This window comes from Cucurbitaria berberidis (genome assembly GCF_010015615.1).
Source record: "Cucurbitaria berberidis CBS 394.84 unplaced genomic scaffold K460scaffold_4, whole genome shotgun sequence".
Lineage (NCBI taxonomy): Eukaryota > Fungi > Ascomycota > Dothideomycetes > Pleosporales > Cucurbitariaceae > Cucurbitaria > Cucurbitaria berberidis.
Genome location: NW_024468938.1, coordinates 2,423,843 through 2,438,430, shown reverse-complemented (window position 1 = coordinate 2,438,430; position 14,588 = coordinate 2,423,843). Strand labels below are relative to the sequence as shown.

General features: G+C 51.0%; 8 protein-coding genes across 8 annotated transcripts; 4 read left to right on the top strand and 4 right to left on the bottom strand.

Annotated features, from left to right (window-relative positions):
• Positions 1-1,026: 1,026 nt before the first annotated feature.
• K460DRAFT_341773 (MFS general substrate transporter) lies at positions 1,027-2,849 on the top strand (the record flags this gene model as incomplete). Its single annotated transcript, XM_040931163.1, has 3 exons — positions 1,027-1,149; positions 1,201-1,744; positions 1,794-2,849. The coding sequence occupies 3 exons, from the start codon at positions 1,027-1,029 to the stop codon at positions 2,606-2,608; spliced, it is 1,482 nt and encodes a 493-aa protein (XP_040786092.1). The 3' UTR covers positions 2,609-2,849.
• A 603-nt stretch (positions 2,850-3,452) lies between these two features.
• On the top strand, positions 3,453-7,147 carry K460DRAFT_368415 (glycosyltransferase family 90 protein). Its single transcript, XM_040933774.1, has 5 exons — positions 3,453-3,618; positions 3,675-4,053; positions 4,107-4,514; positions 4,567-4,722; positions 4,773-7,147. The coding sequence occupies exons 1-5, from the start codon at positions 3,590-3,592 to the stop codon at positions 6,822-6,824; spliced, it is 3,024 nt and encodes a 1,007-aa protein (XP_040786091.1). The 5' UTR covers positions 3,453-3,589; the 3' UTR covers positions 6,825-7,147.
• K460DRAFT_368414 (uncharacterized protein) lies at positions 7,054-7,356 on the bottom strand. Its single transcript, XM_040933773.1, has one exon. The coding sequence runs from the start codon at positions 7,340-7,342 to the stop codon at positions 7,166-7,168; it is 177 nt and encodes a 58-aa protein (XP_040786090.1). The 5' UTR covers positions 7,343-7,356; the 3' UTR covers positions 7,054-7,165.
• A 1,380-nt stretch (positions 7,357-8,736) lies between these two features.
• K460DRAFT_146614 (cytochrome P450) lies at positions 8,737-9,536 on the top strand. The gene has a single exon (XM_040926780.1). It carries the CDS (start codon positions 8,971-8,973, stop codon positions 9,454-9,456), a length of 486 nt encoding a protein of 161 aa, XP_040786089.1. The 5' UTR covers positions 8,737-8,970; the 3' UTR covers positions 9,457-9,536.
• A 119-nt stretch (positions 9,537-9,655) lies between these two features.
• Positions 9,656-10,727, bottom strand: K460DRAFT_256341 (uncharacterized protein; the record flags this gene model as incomplete). The annotated part of the gene is made up of 2 exons (XM_040927421.1): positions 9,656-10,167; positions 10,217-10,727. Coding segments are annotated over 2 exons (1,023 nt in total), but the record flags the coding sequence as incomplete, so codon positions are not given.
• Positions 10,320-12,328, bottom strand: K460DRAFT_146662 (uncharacterized protein). Its single transcript, XM_040926781.1, has 2 exons — positions 11,802-12,328; positions 10,320-11,749 (listed from the first exon to the last, which is right to left on the bottom strand). The coding sequence occupies exons 1-2, from the start codon at positions 12,206-12,208 to the stop codon at positions 10,798-10,800; spliced, it is 1,359 nt and encodes a 452-aa protein (XP_040786087.1). The 5' UTR covers positions 12,209-12,328; the 3' UTR covers positions 10,320-10,797.
• A 490-nt stretch (positions 12,329-12,818) lies between these two features.
• K460DRAFT_357242 (uncharacterized protein) lies at positions 12,819-13,477 on the top strand (the record flags this gene model as incomplete). Its single annotated transcript, XM_040932021.1, has 3 exons — positions 12,819-13,015; positions 13,121-13,337; positions 13,391-13,477. The coding sequence occupies 3 exons, from the start codon at positions 12,819-12,821 to the stop codon at positions 13,475-13,477; spliced, it is 501 nt and encodes a 166-aa protein (XP_040786086.1).
• Positions 13,478-14,000: 523 nt separating this feature from the next.
• On the bottom strand, positions 14,001-14,487 carry K460DRAFT_407872 (vacuolar ATP synthase; the record flags this gene model as incomplete). Its single annotated transcript, XM_040937114.1, has 3 exons — positions 14,001-14,279; positions 14,337-14,372; positions 14,428-14,487. The coding sequence occupies 3 exons, from the start codon at positions 14,485-14,487 to the stop codon at positions 14,001-14,003; spliced, it is 375 nt and encodes a 124-aa protein (XP_040786085.1).
• Positions 14,488-14,588: the final 101 nt, after the last annotated feature.

The following is a 14,588-nucleotide window of genomic DNA, read 5'->3' as shown; positions in this document are numbered from 1 at the left end:
TTATTAAGTATTAAAAGTAGCTTTTTTCTATTTTTACTTTTAATATAACTTTATTAATATAAAGTATTAAACTAAACTAAAATTATAGAATTATAAAGAATATTTTTTTTTATATTTTTTATATATAAATTTTTTTTATATATATATTATTTATTAAGTTATTAAATAAAGAAAAATTTAATTTTTTGCTTTTTTACTAGTAAAAAGTGGTTCATCGGCTGAAATGGTTCATCGGCTGATCAGCCTCGGTACCACTCGGCTGTTTGTGCGATCCGAACAACTTTGAACGTGCTGTGGCAAGTATTGATCATCGCCGACAAAAAAAGAGCAGGAGCTCAGGTGCGAATGTTTGAATCTGGGCATTTTCCGGTTCTTCTCCTGTCGAAGTGTCCTCTCTTGGTCCAGATTCTTTTGGCGAATGCCATCGAGAGTTATTGTTGCTTTGACGGAAGTTTTGTAGTCCGTAGACAGCTGCTCAAGAGTTGCGCGAGGAAGAAGAACCCACATCAATCGCCTTCGCATCTCATCCTTCTCGACAAGTCGACTGCCTCGGCGTCTCTTCTCGACCGCATTACGGGCACCTTCTCCGCACCATGGGGACGACGTAAGCGTTGATCGCTTCCCTTTAAAAGCAGCCGCCAATGTACATCGGTCTCCACTCTGCCGAGGATCACTCGCGCCATACCGAAACCTGCTCGTCCCCAGACTTTACCCCAGCTTCCCCTTCCCCAACCTTCCTGACGCGGTTAAGATATGCTTGTTGGTTGCAACGGCGGGTGTGGCAATCGGCTTGTGGAATCGGTCCTGGAAGGCTTGGAAGGGTTGAAACCTAGTTGCGGCGCACATGGCTCGGTCGGTACTTCAGCGGGGAACTGGCACCTTTTTGTTAAGCTTACACGACTGTCCAAGTAAGAGGAGCTGTTACTGTGACCGAGTCTCATGGTTATTGCGTTTGGTAAACGACGAGATCATTATTATCAACCGGTATATTGCTAGCCAGCAGTTCTATCTAATTCCAAGTACAACATGGGATTCTTCAAGAAGCCCACGCTGCGCAATCGCGACGACAAGCGCACGCGTGCTGCTGAGCTTACTCTACGCGAGTCCATCTACCCACTCTGTCTCGTTACCATACTATTCTTCCTTTGGGTAAGAGACGGTCGCTACATGACTGATAAACCCGCACTAATCAATTCACAGGGGTTTTCGTATGGTCTCATCGACACGCTGAACAAGCACTTTCAAGAAGTCCTCGGGATCACACGCTCCCGCTCCTCCGGCCTACAAGCAGCCTACTTTGGCGCCTATCCACTTGCTTCTCTGGGACACGCCAACTGGCTGCTTCGGCACTGGGGTTATAAAGCCGTTTTTATCTGGGGTCTCTTCCTCTACGGGCTCGGCTCCTTGATCGCGTGGCCGTGTCTCGTGTATCGCTCCTTTGGAGGCTTCTGCGTAGCCATCTTCATCATTGGCAATGGTCTTGGATCGCTCGAGACTGCGGCAAATCCGTACCTAGCCGTGTGCGGGCCGCCAAAGTACTCTGAGATCCGGATCAACATCGCGCAGGCTTTCAATGGTATCGGCACGGTAGTCGCGCCGGTGCTGGGTTCGTACGTCTTCTTCAAGAACACGGGAACCGATGTGAACGCGTTGAAGAACGTCCAATGGACTTATCTCGCCATCGCATGCTTTGTGTTTGCTCTCGCGGTCGTGTTCTATTTTTCGCCGATTCCTGAGATCACAGGTAAGAATCTGGCTAGACAAAGTCAGTACATATGCTGACTCCCAAACAGACGCCGACATGGCATTCCAGGCTGAGAGTACGCATGCCGGCACCGATGTGCAGCCCTTCCGCAAGCAATACCGGCTGTTCCACGCCACCTTTGCGCAGTTCTGCTACACTGGAGCGCAGGTGGCCATTGCAGGAGCTTTTATCAACTATGTGACGGAGACTCGCGTCACAGCTAGCGGTCCTACGAGCTCTTCCACCGCGGCTCGATTCCTTGCGGGTGCACAGGGCGCGTTCACCCTGGGTCGCTTCGCGGGTAGCGCCATCATGAAGTTCGTCAGACCGCGCTGGGTGTTTTTTGTCTTCATGACGCTGTGCATCATCTTCATCATTCCGTCCATAACGGAGCGAGGAAACACAGGCATGAGCATGCTGTACATTGTGCTCTTCTTCGAATCCATCATCTTCCCGACGATTGTCGCTCTCGGCATGCGCGGACTGGGCAAGTACTCTAAGCGTGGTTCTGGCTTAATAGTGGCCGGTGTCTCTGGGGGCGCCATCGTTCCTCCGCTCCTCTTTGCTGCGTCGGACTCTCAGGGCGCAGTAAACCACGAGACTGGCCATGCGCCTACAGCCATCGCAATGACGGTTCCATTGGCCTTCTTCATCGCGGCATGGACGTACACGTACTGTGTCAATTTCGTGCCAGCATACCGGGATGTGGCAGACAAGTTCTCGACAACTGAACTCGGTATCGTCAACGCACATGCGAATGACGCGGAGAATCAGATTGGCAGCAGTGAAGGTTCGGGTGGTGTGTTGGCCAAGGACGAGGCCCCAGCGCGCAAGGAGACGGTACAGGCGGCGGAGAAGATGTGATGAATCGCCCTGGATGCCAACAATTGCACAGCCCATTACTTAACTTCCACCATAGGAGTACAGTAGGCAGGGGGTTGTTTAGCGCTAATGCCAGGAACGAAGTCACGATAGCTTACGAGCAAGCATTGAGTTTGAATGGCAATACCCTAACGTCGATGCATCCTTTCCGTTCTTTCCACTAGCTAATGCTTATTGCTTGCACAACATGAATGAAGGAGCATTAAGCGCAAGTACTACCACTTGCAAGGCGAAAAATGGCTTCGCAAGCAGGACTGGATGCGAAACCCTAGCGCTAGTGTGTGATGGCAACGAATCACTGAGAGATGGGGACCACAGTACAACTCCGGTCCTGCAAGATAAAATGAAGCAAAGATAAAGATCCGACTATTTGAGGATAGGCGATGGGCCGATCTTGAGTTGCGCACGTCTCACCGCGTAGCGCTGGTGCTGAGCCACTTGCCGAAACAACCGTCGCTGGTGTGTCATGAAAGGAAAATGGTGACGTTCCTGGAGATGGAGGTGAAGGTGGAGATGGAGATGGAGATGGTGTTTTGGCGCGGGAGCAACGTCAGCTTGCGTATGCACACGGCGACTCGAGATATCACACCAGGCCAGTCGCGTCTCGCCATGCCCCCTCCCATTGAATGTATTTCGTATCGTCGTAACGCGTAGCAAGCGCAATATTTGGTCCGCAACGGGCCTCTGGTACCGTCGCACGTACCGTTGTGCGGCGCTCCCTGTTCCCCGCCCTCCGGCTAGTGCGCGTTGGCTGAGGCGCAGTCGCAGTGCCTGACAAGATTCACATGGAGACGCAGGGCTGCCGGCAGCCGTGCCCAGCTCACTCGGAACGGGGACCTACACCTTACCCTCTTCCTGTTCGTCATTCACGCCTTTCCCCCCCAGGCCATGTCAAGCGTCTCTCGCCGCCATTGCTGCGCCGTATCGCAGCCCTAGATCGCAGCCTCGAAGAATGCGGCGGTCATGTCCAAGAGGGCCTTCATCTTCCCGTGGTAAGCACACCTCGAGGCCTTGAGAGAGAACCCAGAGCCAGGGCTGACATGAATAGCGGCCTCGTCCTAGCATCTGGTTATTTGAGCACCGCGCCCCCCGTCGACTACTCGTTTGCCTTTGACAAGCCGCTGCACACGGTTGGCTTCGTGCTGCTCCTCACTGGCCTCGCCATCGTCGCCATTGAAGCCTGGCCCTCGCGAACCCCCCAGCCGCAGCCGCCGACAAGATATATTGCCATCCCACTCAGCCAAGGCCAGACTAGGCCGCCGCGCGAGGAGATATGGACAGAAGCCGGGCAGCCAGGACGGAGAAGAGCATGGAGCGTCAAGGCGGTCGGGGCGCTGTTGGCAGTGCTGCTGTTTGCCATCTGCGGTCGCATTGGCGTCTTCTACCGCGTCATGAAGGACGTCGAGTGCAGTGGGCCGTCAGCAATGGTGCGCACAAGCCGCCCCAGGTTCAAACATCCAAACATGACTGACGCGTACAGGCGTTCCTCCCTCTCGTGCTCGCTCTCTACCATAGCATCCGCCACCCAAGCCAGCGACAGTACCCCGCCTGGAGTGCTGACTCACGCCCCCGGACGCACCTCGATCGCACCTACAACTTCATCTTTGACGGTTCCACACGTTATATTGTTCCCTCTGTCCTCGTCTCCATCAGCAGCTTCCTCGTCCTTGTCAAGTCCAGCTCGCTACCGTCGACGTACATCTGCCCGCTCGCAAACTCAACCGCAACCACTATTCCCTCGCTCCAGTTCCTCGGCTTCGTGTTAGATGGCATCATTGTGCAGCTGGCGTATCGTCTGATCGACGATGGCATTTCTGCGGCGGACGACTGGACTATTCACCTTCAAGATGGCACAACGAATCACCTGCTTGTTGGCCTCACACTTATTGTACGCTTCAACTACCATTCCACCTTCAACGTCGATGTGCTAACCTCCCCAGGCATCATCATTAGTTCTTCTTGTCGCTGGCATCGTTGTATACCCTGCAATGCCCGAGCATCGCGAGTGGATGCTCTCGTTTCCTTCTGAATATCTTTTAGGTCTTTTGCGTTTATCGTTGATGATACCCTTTATGACGTTATGTTTCCTTAAGTCGGTACGTCTGAACCTATCCACATCTATCAAGTCACGATACTGACGATCCAGGCACGGTCATACGGCGTTATGAGCGCGGTGCTCATTGTTGCATTTTCTTCGGCATACATTGGCGTGCTTCGCGCCCTCGGGACCGGCGTGTCCTTTTCATTCCCACCAAAGTCAACCGTTGGACTTGTTTTGTGTCTAACTTTGCTCACTATTGCCCTTATCATCCACTTGGTCACAGATACCAACATCGAAACTCGCATTCGATCTACCGTGCCCGTCCGTCTGGGCAGGAACCAGTCGGCGGCTTTCATCGTCTTACTCATCGCCTTCTCTATTGGTGTAGTCGTGTACCGTCGTCAAGGCCCAGTGCTAGAACACCCCATCGCTTCTCTGATCGACCGCGCGACCGTACAACACGAGCACTGGGCTTCGCAAGCGCACCGAAGTAAATCACTAGCGGAAGCTGTTGTGCACTATCGGCAGCGCTATAAGCGAGATCCTCCGCCAAACTTCGATAAGTGGTACCACTTCGCGGTTGCCCGGAACTCGATCGTAATAGATGATTACGATAATATCGAGCAGGACCTTGCACCCTTCTCATCGTTCAATCCCGATGACCTACGGTTACGCACAGCAACTGTACTGGCCACAAACGAGGCAGTGGGTGGCATTCGGATAAGAGATGGAAAAGCCGAGGTCTTTGCTAATGTGCCCGAGACGCATCAATGGATGATGGATGGTGCGGCTGCTATGATTAGGCAGTTTTCCGAGTTTCTCCCCGACATGGACTTGGCTCTGAACCTACACGATGAACCTCGCGTTGCTGTCCCATATGAGCGCCTACAGGATGCCCTGGACAACCCTCAGCCATACCCCACACCGGAGCCGTCTCGACCAGGGAAAGAGTTCAGTGTCGATCGCGCCAAGAAGTGGCCAGATCTCGAACAAATTCGTGTAGATCCACAATTCTTCGAAAATGCTCGTCTCAAGTCTTCATTCCAGACGTATGGATCCATTGCTTGCTCGGCACAATCTCGCGCTCGAAAGGAACGTCACTGGAACGCGAAGACGTTTTGCCATACCTGCACGCAGCCCCACGCCATGGGCGCCTTCGTATCCAACTGGACTATCTCAGCCGACCCTTGCCACCAGCCAGATATAGCAAACCTCCATGGCATGCATCTGAGCCCCTCGAACTTGATGGGTACGCACGACATCGTGCCCATCTTTAGCCAAAGTCGCGCGCCTGGCTACGCCGATATCCGATACCCTTCGCCTTGGAATTATATGGACAAGACCAAGTACGAATTCGACGAAAAGTTTCCGGATCCTCGCTTTCATGATAAAGAGAATGTTTTGTTCTGGCGCGGCACGACTACAGAAGGCGTGACTACGGCTGGAACCTGGAAAGGCATGCTCCGCCAACGCCTTGTTCACCTTCTCAACAACGAAACCGCCCGTCAACCCATCCTTTTACCAAAGGCTGATCACAGCGGGCAGCTTGAGTACATGCTCAAACGAACCATCGACATAAATAACTACCTCGAAACCAAAACCGACGTCCGCTTCGTCGACGAAATCTTACGCTGCGCCGGGCAAGATTGCATCGACCAAACCCGCGAGTTTGGCTTCGGGGAGCCCATTGACTTTAAACAGCACTGGCGCTACCGCTACCTCTTCGACACAGACGGCGCCGGTTTCTCAGGCCGCTTCATCCCCTTCCTGAAATCCAACTCGGTCGTTTTCAAGTCCCGCCTTTTCCATGAGTGGTACGAGGGTCGTCTCATCGCGTGGAAACACTTTGTCCCAGTTGACCTTCGACTGCACGACTTGTTCAGCTCCCTAGCGTACTTTGGGGGCTATGGTGTTGAGGCGCGAAACAAGAGGATGATGGAAGGCAAGTCAAAAGAAGCCGAGGCCATTGCGAGACAGAGCAAGGTGTGGACGGAGAAGGTACTCAGAAAAGAAGATATGGAGGTTTACATGTTTAGGCTCTTACTTGAGTGGGGTCGGTTGACGGACGATGCGCGGACAGAGGTAGGGTTCAGAATAGGCAAAGGCAAAGGAAAGGGAAGGAGTAGTAGTATGGAAAGAGAGGTTGTGGAGCTGTGAAAAGGGCAATAGCGCGGCGTTTTGGGGTTGAATTGGTAGCATTGCATGGCGTTGTTTTTTTGACTGCAAAAGATAGTCTTCATCTTCTTGGTGGTGGAGCTTCTGCGCGCTACAATGCGCGTTACTCTGAACATCTCAACGTCAAGACTTCGGTTCTACTTCGTATCCTTCCCTCCGCCTGTGCCTATTTCGAAATCTCCGAGATGAAACCTCACATTACGTGGCAACTTCGACCCAAAGCCTATAGATCGTATCTCTGCTTCCGCCAGTCGAAGGACGATCTGAAGGTCTGTATCAGACTGCAAAGGTGGCGCCTGACCCACAAAAGAGCCCAATGACTGTCAACAAGCTCCAGGGGCATTCGTTGCCGCCGTATTGAACTGCGAGAAGTAGTTGAACTGTTGCGGGAGCAATGAGATAAAGCCAACGCGGTTGAGGTGGCGATGCAAGTTTGGCAAGACGGACTTCGTGCGTCCCTTCTTGATTTGATCAGGAATACGGATGAAGCAAAGGATCATCGCGAACGACAGCGCCGATTGGGAGATTGATCAAGAAAACCCAGCGTCATGTGGAATACTCAGTTAACGCATCCCCAAGAAGCGGACCGAAGACAACGCCCAACTGTGGGATTCCTATCAATATTCCGGTCAGCACGGCCCCTTTCGAGAGCGGTACGCAACTAGAAGTAATCGTTATGGCCCCGTTCATGAGCCCACACCAATACGTCCGCCACAAAGATGCATAACAAAGTTTCCCCGCAAATGATGGCCGCCTTCCCACACTAATTCCCCGGCGATGAGGGACAAAATGTGGCGCATGGGCGTTAACCGACTAATCAACGGGCGAATATAGTTCTGGAGCCAAATACTGATACTTCCAACCGTCCTGAGTGGGCTTGTCTTCAAGCCTGCTATGGGTTGGGGTAGGGTGTTGGCTTGGTTGTTTTGGTTTTACGCAGTGGTTGCTCTGAGGGCTCTCTATAATCTTGTGCTGTACCCTGCATTTTTGACACCGCTCTACAATATACCTACGCCAAAGGTCAGTTTCCTGGTGCATTCAGTCTAATATTGCTGGCAAAAATTGATACCCTATCGCAGGACCCGCACCAATATATGGGGCAACTTTCTGCCCTGGGGCCCCGAGCCCACCTTGCCCACTGCTAAACGACTGGCAAAAGAAGTTCCAAACTCCAGGTTTATCCGCTTCTACTCACCTTTCACACAAGAGAAGTTGCTCGTCACTTCCCCCCAAAGGCTATCAGAGAAATATTTATACAACAAAGTTACAAGTTTGGAAAGCCCGCATTTGTGAGGGCCGCAATTGTTGCTGTTGCTTGCGAAGGACTAGGTCTTGCCGAAGGCAATGTCCACAAGGTTTGCATATATCTACCCCGTCTGGTAGCGTAGACTAGCATGTATATTTAGGCGCAACGAAAGGCCATCATACCCGCATTTTCCTACAAGCATATCAAAAACCTCTACCCAATTCTCTGGAGGAGAGCCACGGAGATGGTAAGGGCTATCGAAAAAGAAATGAAGACTTCACTTACCATCGTAACCCGCGACCGGGCATCCCGGTGTGCTCTGGACATCGTCGGCGAAGCAGGAATGGGATACCATTTTGGCGCTCTAAAGAATCCAAAGGATGACAAGCTTCTCAAAACTTATAGGAAGCTTTGAAGTCCCCCCCACGCAGAACATGCTACTTTTCGTGCAGATGGGGTTCTTCTTCTTGGATCCAGAGTGGCTTCTAAGACTACCATCAAGGTAAATCGCAAGAGTGGAGAATATACAACCTACAACCTACATTAGAAACAAGATAAAGGAGGTAATCAATAACAAAAAAGAGAATGGAGAGGAGGGGTGTGTGAACATCATTAGTCTTGCGATAAACGACATGTCCGGATTTTTTAAGGAGAAGGACTTGGTGAATTCAATGATGAACATGTTGGCGGCGGGCCCGCCTTCGCAATGTTGTTTTTAGTGTGAATATTGGGTAAGCATCCAGCAATTCAGGCGAGGTTACGAGAAGAGGTGAGGGTTAAGTTGCCAGCAATTACGATGGACGATCTTTCAATGAATGTAAAGACCCAAAGCCATGGGATACGGAGTTGGTGGACTCACTGCCGTACTTGAACGCTGTGGTCATGGAGGTCCTGAGGATGTATCCGCCCGCGCCTACTGTTGGGAGGAAAGCGTTGGAAGATGTCGTCATTATGGGAACCCTAGTACCGAAGGGCACGGATATAACCGTCGCAGCTCCACTCATGAACACCAATCCGGAGCTGTGGGGTCCAGATGTGCACCTTTTCAATCCGGAACGATGGGTGGGTCCTAACAAATCGGCAAATGGCGGCGCAAAGAGTCCGTATGCCTTTATGACTTTCATCCAGGGGCCGAGAACGTGTATTGGGAATCAATTCTCCAAGTCCGAGTTATTAGTAATGGCTGCAGCATTCGTCGGGCGTTTCAAATTTGAGCTGCTGCATCCGGAAAAGGATTTGGAGGTTGAACTTTCGGTTACAATGTCGCCAAAGGGTGGTAGAACTTTAGTACTTCTTGTTAAGGATGTTTATAGTATACATATAAGACTTCCGCCAGCTAAAGGAAAGTCCAAAGGCTCCTGGATATAACTAGTCAAAGAACACTAAAAAGCAGTAATTTGCGTCTGGGTCAGTTCTAGCCTCTGGCTTCTGGATTTATGTTTCATTCTTCCATGCCCTTTAATCCACTCCGTTCAAAATAGAGATCCTGTGAAAGGCATAAGAGATGAAGTAGCAACCAGGTTGGTATTCATGTCTTGGGTTTTTTCCCTTGCAGCTGCTCTCGCTTTCGCTCACGCTCAAGCTTCTCGCGGGTAAGATAGTAGATAGGAACGGCCGGCGCAATAGTGAACTTCTGGAGATGTGTAGAAAAGTCTGAAGGAACTTTGACGCCTTCTTTTGGTTTGGCATCCTGTTTGGGTGATTTCAACTTTTGAACAAAAATACTGAATAAGCTTCGTCTTGTAGTTCTGTTCTGTTCTTTCGGGGCGTGCAGCTCTTGTAGGCTGTGCCACGTAGCACTCGCGTTCTGGTACTCTCCAGAGTTGATAATCGTTGTCAGCATGTGTTTTATGTTCTCGGAGGAGCCGAAATCGAAATCGAACCCCGTCATGCGATCGACGACTTTGCGGTCAAGCGGGAGCGTCAAAGGTTCACGCGCTGGTGTATGGTTGTCAGGTACACACCCATAACCATAGGTCATCCATCGACTTGAAAGGGCCTGGTCAAGGGACATGGTTGCGGAGTAGCCTTTGCTAAGTAGTCCGTGGAGCAAGCTATGGGCATCTATGAAGTGCTCAGCTAGCTGATTCTGTCTGATACAACGATTTCAAGATCTTGTCTGACTTACCAGCCGAGAAATACATTAATCCTCTCATTTTCGTGTCTGAGATCTCTGTGCCATTGGTTTCAACCGGCGAAGACCCGCAGAGCATTGTCCAAAGGACAATGCCGAAAGACCTTACATCCTTTCTAACGCCAGTATCCCATAAGGTCGGCGTAGACTCAGACATCATGAGTGGGCGTAGGTAAACATTTGGCTCCCGCTCGTTTGACATAGATGAACCTACGGCTTTGTAGCTAAAACCATCACTGAAGCCATAGTCCAGCTTACTTAAACGAAGTCCCGTAATCTTGATGTCACCGGATTTCGATATGATAATTTTATGTACCCTGAGAGATTGGTGTAGGATCAGATGTGCATGGCAGTAGGCTAACGCGCTGCCGATCTGTCGAGCAAACTTGCGGGCTTGCTCCTCCTCCACGCGGACGTGCGCCTTAATGTATTCGAAAAGAGTTTTGTGACCTCCCAACTGGACTAGGAGATAACAATAATACTGTGTGCGTACAACATCGCGAAGTAAAGTAATGTTCGGATGAGTTACAAGGCTTAGTAGGGCAGCTTCGCGTGCTATTGAAACCTCCTGGTGCTCATCTCGAGCATACATCTTGACTGCAACCTGAGATTTCGTTATTATAGATCCAATCAGCTGACCCAAATATACATACTATCTCACGAGTCATTTCGTTGGTGGCAAACTTTAGTTTACCTTGCGATTCTAGCGCAGATGTCTTGCCTAAAGTCCAAGTTCCTTGCGAAGATATAAGTGTATTGCGGGGAGGCGAGGCATGCGATACAACTCTTTGCTGCCTCTCTGTAGCTTGACGCGCACGCCGTGCTCGCATCTTAGCTTGTTCTTGCTCTTGTGCTGCCAACTCCTTCGCTAACATTAATGATGCTCTCTCACCTTTGCTTACGCCATCTAGCTTCGCTCCGCTAATGTTCGAGGCCGAGAAGTCGTCTGATCTACTTGTCACGTGTCCTGGAACCCACGATGTAGACTGCTGGAGTACCTTTGGTCTTTCTTCCCGCACATGATGCGGTTTAAGGATCACTTTGGACTCTTGATCTTCCGCATGAATAGTCTCATCTGCACCAAGTCGAGGAGAAGCCGTGCGCACCGTATGAATAGGTAAGTGAGTGTTTTGCGCCACATGCGACGGCGCTTGGAGTCCCTGAAGAGGATTGCGAGCGCCCATAGTCACGGTCTCTGTATCGGTAGGGGAGGGTGTTCTTTTGTGTGAGAGTTTCTGTTTGTTACGAAGACTATGATGTGTATTAGAATCATCAGCACCTTCAGTATCCGTGTCACTGTCTTCTCCACTCCAGCATACCGTCTCGGCATACGAAGTCAAGTCATCGAGATAGTGAATGAGCATTGAATCTGGTCCCTGAGTACTTGGGCGAAGCGTAGCAAGATCATCAGGTAGTTGCGCCCTCAGTCGTGCAATTTCCTGGAGGATGTTTGTAGTATCCTGCTTTATGGCTGCTGTATCATGACGCAAGTTGCTAGTATTAGTTTTGATTTCTCTGGTCATGAACCTATCGTGCGTTAGCCAACGTCCCTTAGAGTAGGCTATATACCAAGGCTCACAAAGTGACCATTTCGAGCGCGATTTCCAGCGCTGACTTGTGCGCTTCAAGGCTCATACGTAACTTCGCAACATCCTCACTACCTGCCAGCGCCCATTTGGAGCCTTTGATGACTCCTGGCTCAGCGTATTTCTCCACGAGGCGCTGTACCTCGATAAGCACAAGCTCGCAGTTGGCTAGAATACCAGCAATATGCTTGCGAAGCGTTTCCGGAAATGTATTGATATCTTCAGCATCTTCAGCGATAAGTTCGAGTAATGTCTTGAGCGAGGCTAGCTCCCGTGATATGGCATCCAGATCGCTGCGTGCGGCTCTCACTGAGCGCACGAAGTTCGTGACAGAAATCGATGTCTTCGTTATCGTGGCTGTCAGTGCCATGCATGCCGCCGTTATCGAAAGAGGATCCATGTTAGTGGATCAAGAGTGTCGCCTAAGAACTTGAGGTCGTGTGAGAGCTGAGGCGGGACGGTTGTCGTGTGGTCAGGCATTGGTGGGATGCTGCAGATATGCATGGTGGCGTCGAAAATAGTCGATTGCTTCAAATATTTCTAGTACACGATATAATTTTGGTTACGTAGGGAAATAGTGGACACGAGGGTAATGTGAGTTTATTGGAGGACTTGGATGTGTGAGGTTAAGTTGTTATGGGTCACTGCAAGACACAATACGTACGGTGGAGGAAAGAAGAACTCGCAATAGCAAACTTTGACCACAACGCTGCTGCACCATACAAAACAATTAGTCCATAGAAATTTATAGAGTACAAAACATCATAATAGCGAAGAAAATGTAGATGAATATCAAATGAATAGGCGGTGTCAACTGGTCCAGGTGACCCGATCAGCGATGACGTTTCGCTTGCCGCTAGCCGACCGCCTTCGCCCCAGCCCCAGCCTCATCCTTGATCTGGAACCACTATCGCCCTCTCTGCGGCAAGCTCCCCACTCGACACCATAGCTTCTCTCCACACCCGATTACACCCTCAAGCTCCTCTCGCCGAAATCAACGTTGGTCTGCAATGCAGTTTACAACACTCTTCCTCGCCGCGCTCAGCGCCCTCTCCGTCTCTGCGAAGCCGTCATGGATGGGCGACCAGATCACTGTCAAGGAGGAGTATAAGGTGCCCGGCGATAACCCGCTGTACTTCTGTGGCGACCCAGCAGATGATATTCTGAAGATCGAGAAGGTCGATTTGAACCCGAACCCACCCAAACCGTATGTTTGTCCCGTCTAGACACCGCTCTTCCTTCGACCTGGAACCAGGCCCTCTCTATTCTTCGACAAACATATGCTGAGGGATGATACTGACATCGACTGCAGGGGCGAGAAGCTCACTATCAAGGCAACGGGCGACTTCAAAGAGGAAGTTGGCGAGGGTTTCAAGATGCACCTCCAGGTCAAATACGGCCTCATCACGCTCATCAACCAGGAGGCGGACGGCTGCGAAACGATTGGCAAGGCGGATCTTGAGTGCCCACTTGACAAGGGCGAGATGACTTTGACTAAGGACGTTGATCTGCCACGGGAGATTCCTCCGGTATGTACACGGGGTTCACGATGTAACCGAAGAGAGTGCTGACTGTTCGATAGGGCACGTACACCGTTCTCGCAGACGTGTACACCGAAGAGGGCGACAAGATTACCTGCCTTACCGCTAAGATTGCGTTCCACCGGTAAATGCTTCCGTTTACTACGACGCTCGCCTCTTCCTCTCCTTCTCGAATTGCTTGCGAGGCGGTGCCTGATGTTATGACATAGATCTGGTGCTGGGGAGGATAGTAGCAAGAGTGGCAGTAACATCAAGATTGGCAAGCCGAGGTTCCAAATGTCGGGACCTTTGGCAGATATGGTGCAAGAGCGGTTGCGGCAGCGGCAGCGGAACGAGCTTTGATTAAGGATCTGTATATTTGGCGGCAGAAGGTGGTACTTATGTTCGTGAAGCGCGATACCATTTGCGAGCTTCCCCTTTGGTGTTTTGCATTGGGGGCTCGTAGACGTATGCCTGAATTGATGGTATAATGTAGATATGATAACTATGCATACTTTGTGGCACATTGGACATCTACTAATTTGTATTGCTTGAATTGGATATCATGTCTTTGTAAATCGATTTTGGCACCTATACCCCTTCGACTGCTGCCACCCTTTCGGCTAGTTTGCATAGCACTGCAAAGACAGCTTCTGCAGCTTCTGTACATGTCTACTCCCCAAATAATCTCCTCACCCTCTTCAGCACGCTATCCTTCTCCGGGTCGTATGGATGATCTTTCGACGGTATCTCGAGCAGCGATGGAAAGGCGGCAGTATATGACTCGACGCGATGTCGTATCCTCTCGGCGATGTGCTGGTTGATAAGAAGGATAGCGATATCCTTGCGCTCGGTCGTGAATCGATCGAATGCGGCTTCGATGGCGGAGTTCTCGGTTTTCGCATCCACGACGAGGAAGTTCTTTTGGCTGTCTGGCGGTTGGGTGACATGCTATAGCGACTGTTAGCCTCATGCAGGAACCCATAATTGAATCGCAGCGAAACATACTCCGACGCCAGCGAGTAGCATGCCCGTTACTGTGTCCTGCAGCTCGTTAGCATTGCCCGCCATATTGGTGGGGTTATTGATCAAAGCGCACCTCGTCCCCAATGACAGCCAGGAACTGCCTGTCCTTGTACTGCGCCGCCGATGCTGCCATGGTGATTGTGTATGGGGCAGCTGTCGTGAGGTGCAAGCTTGGGGAACTGGCGTTGGAGCTCCGTCGTCATGGCGGGCAAAACTAGTCCGCGTTAGGCGAAC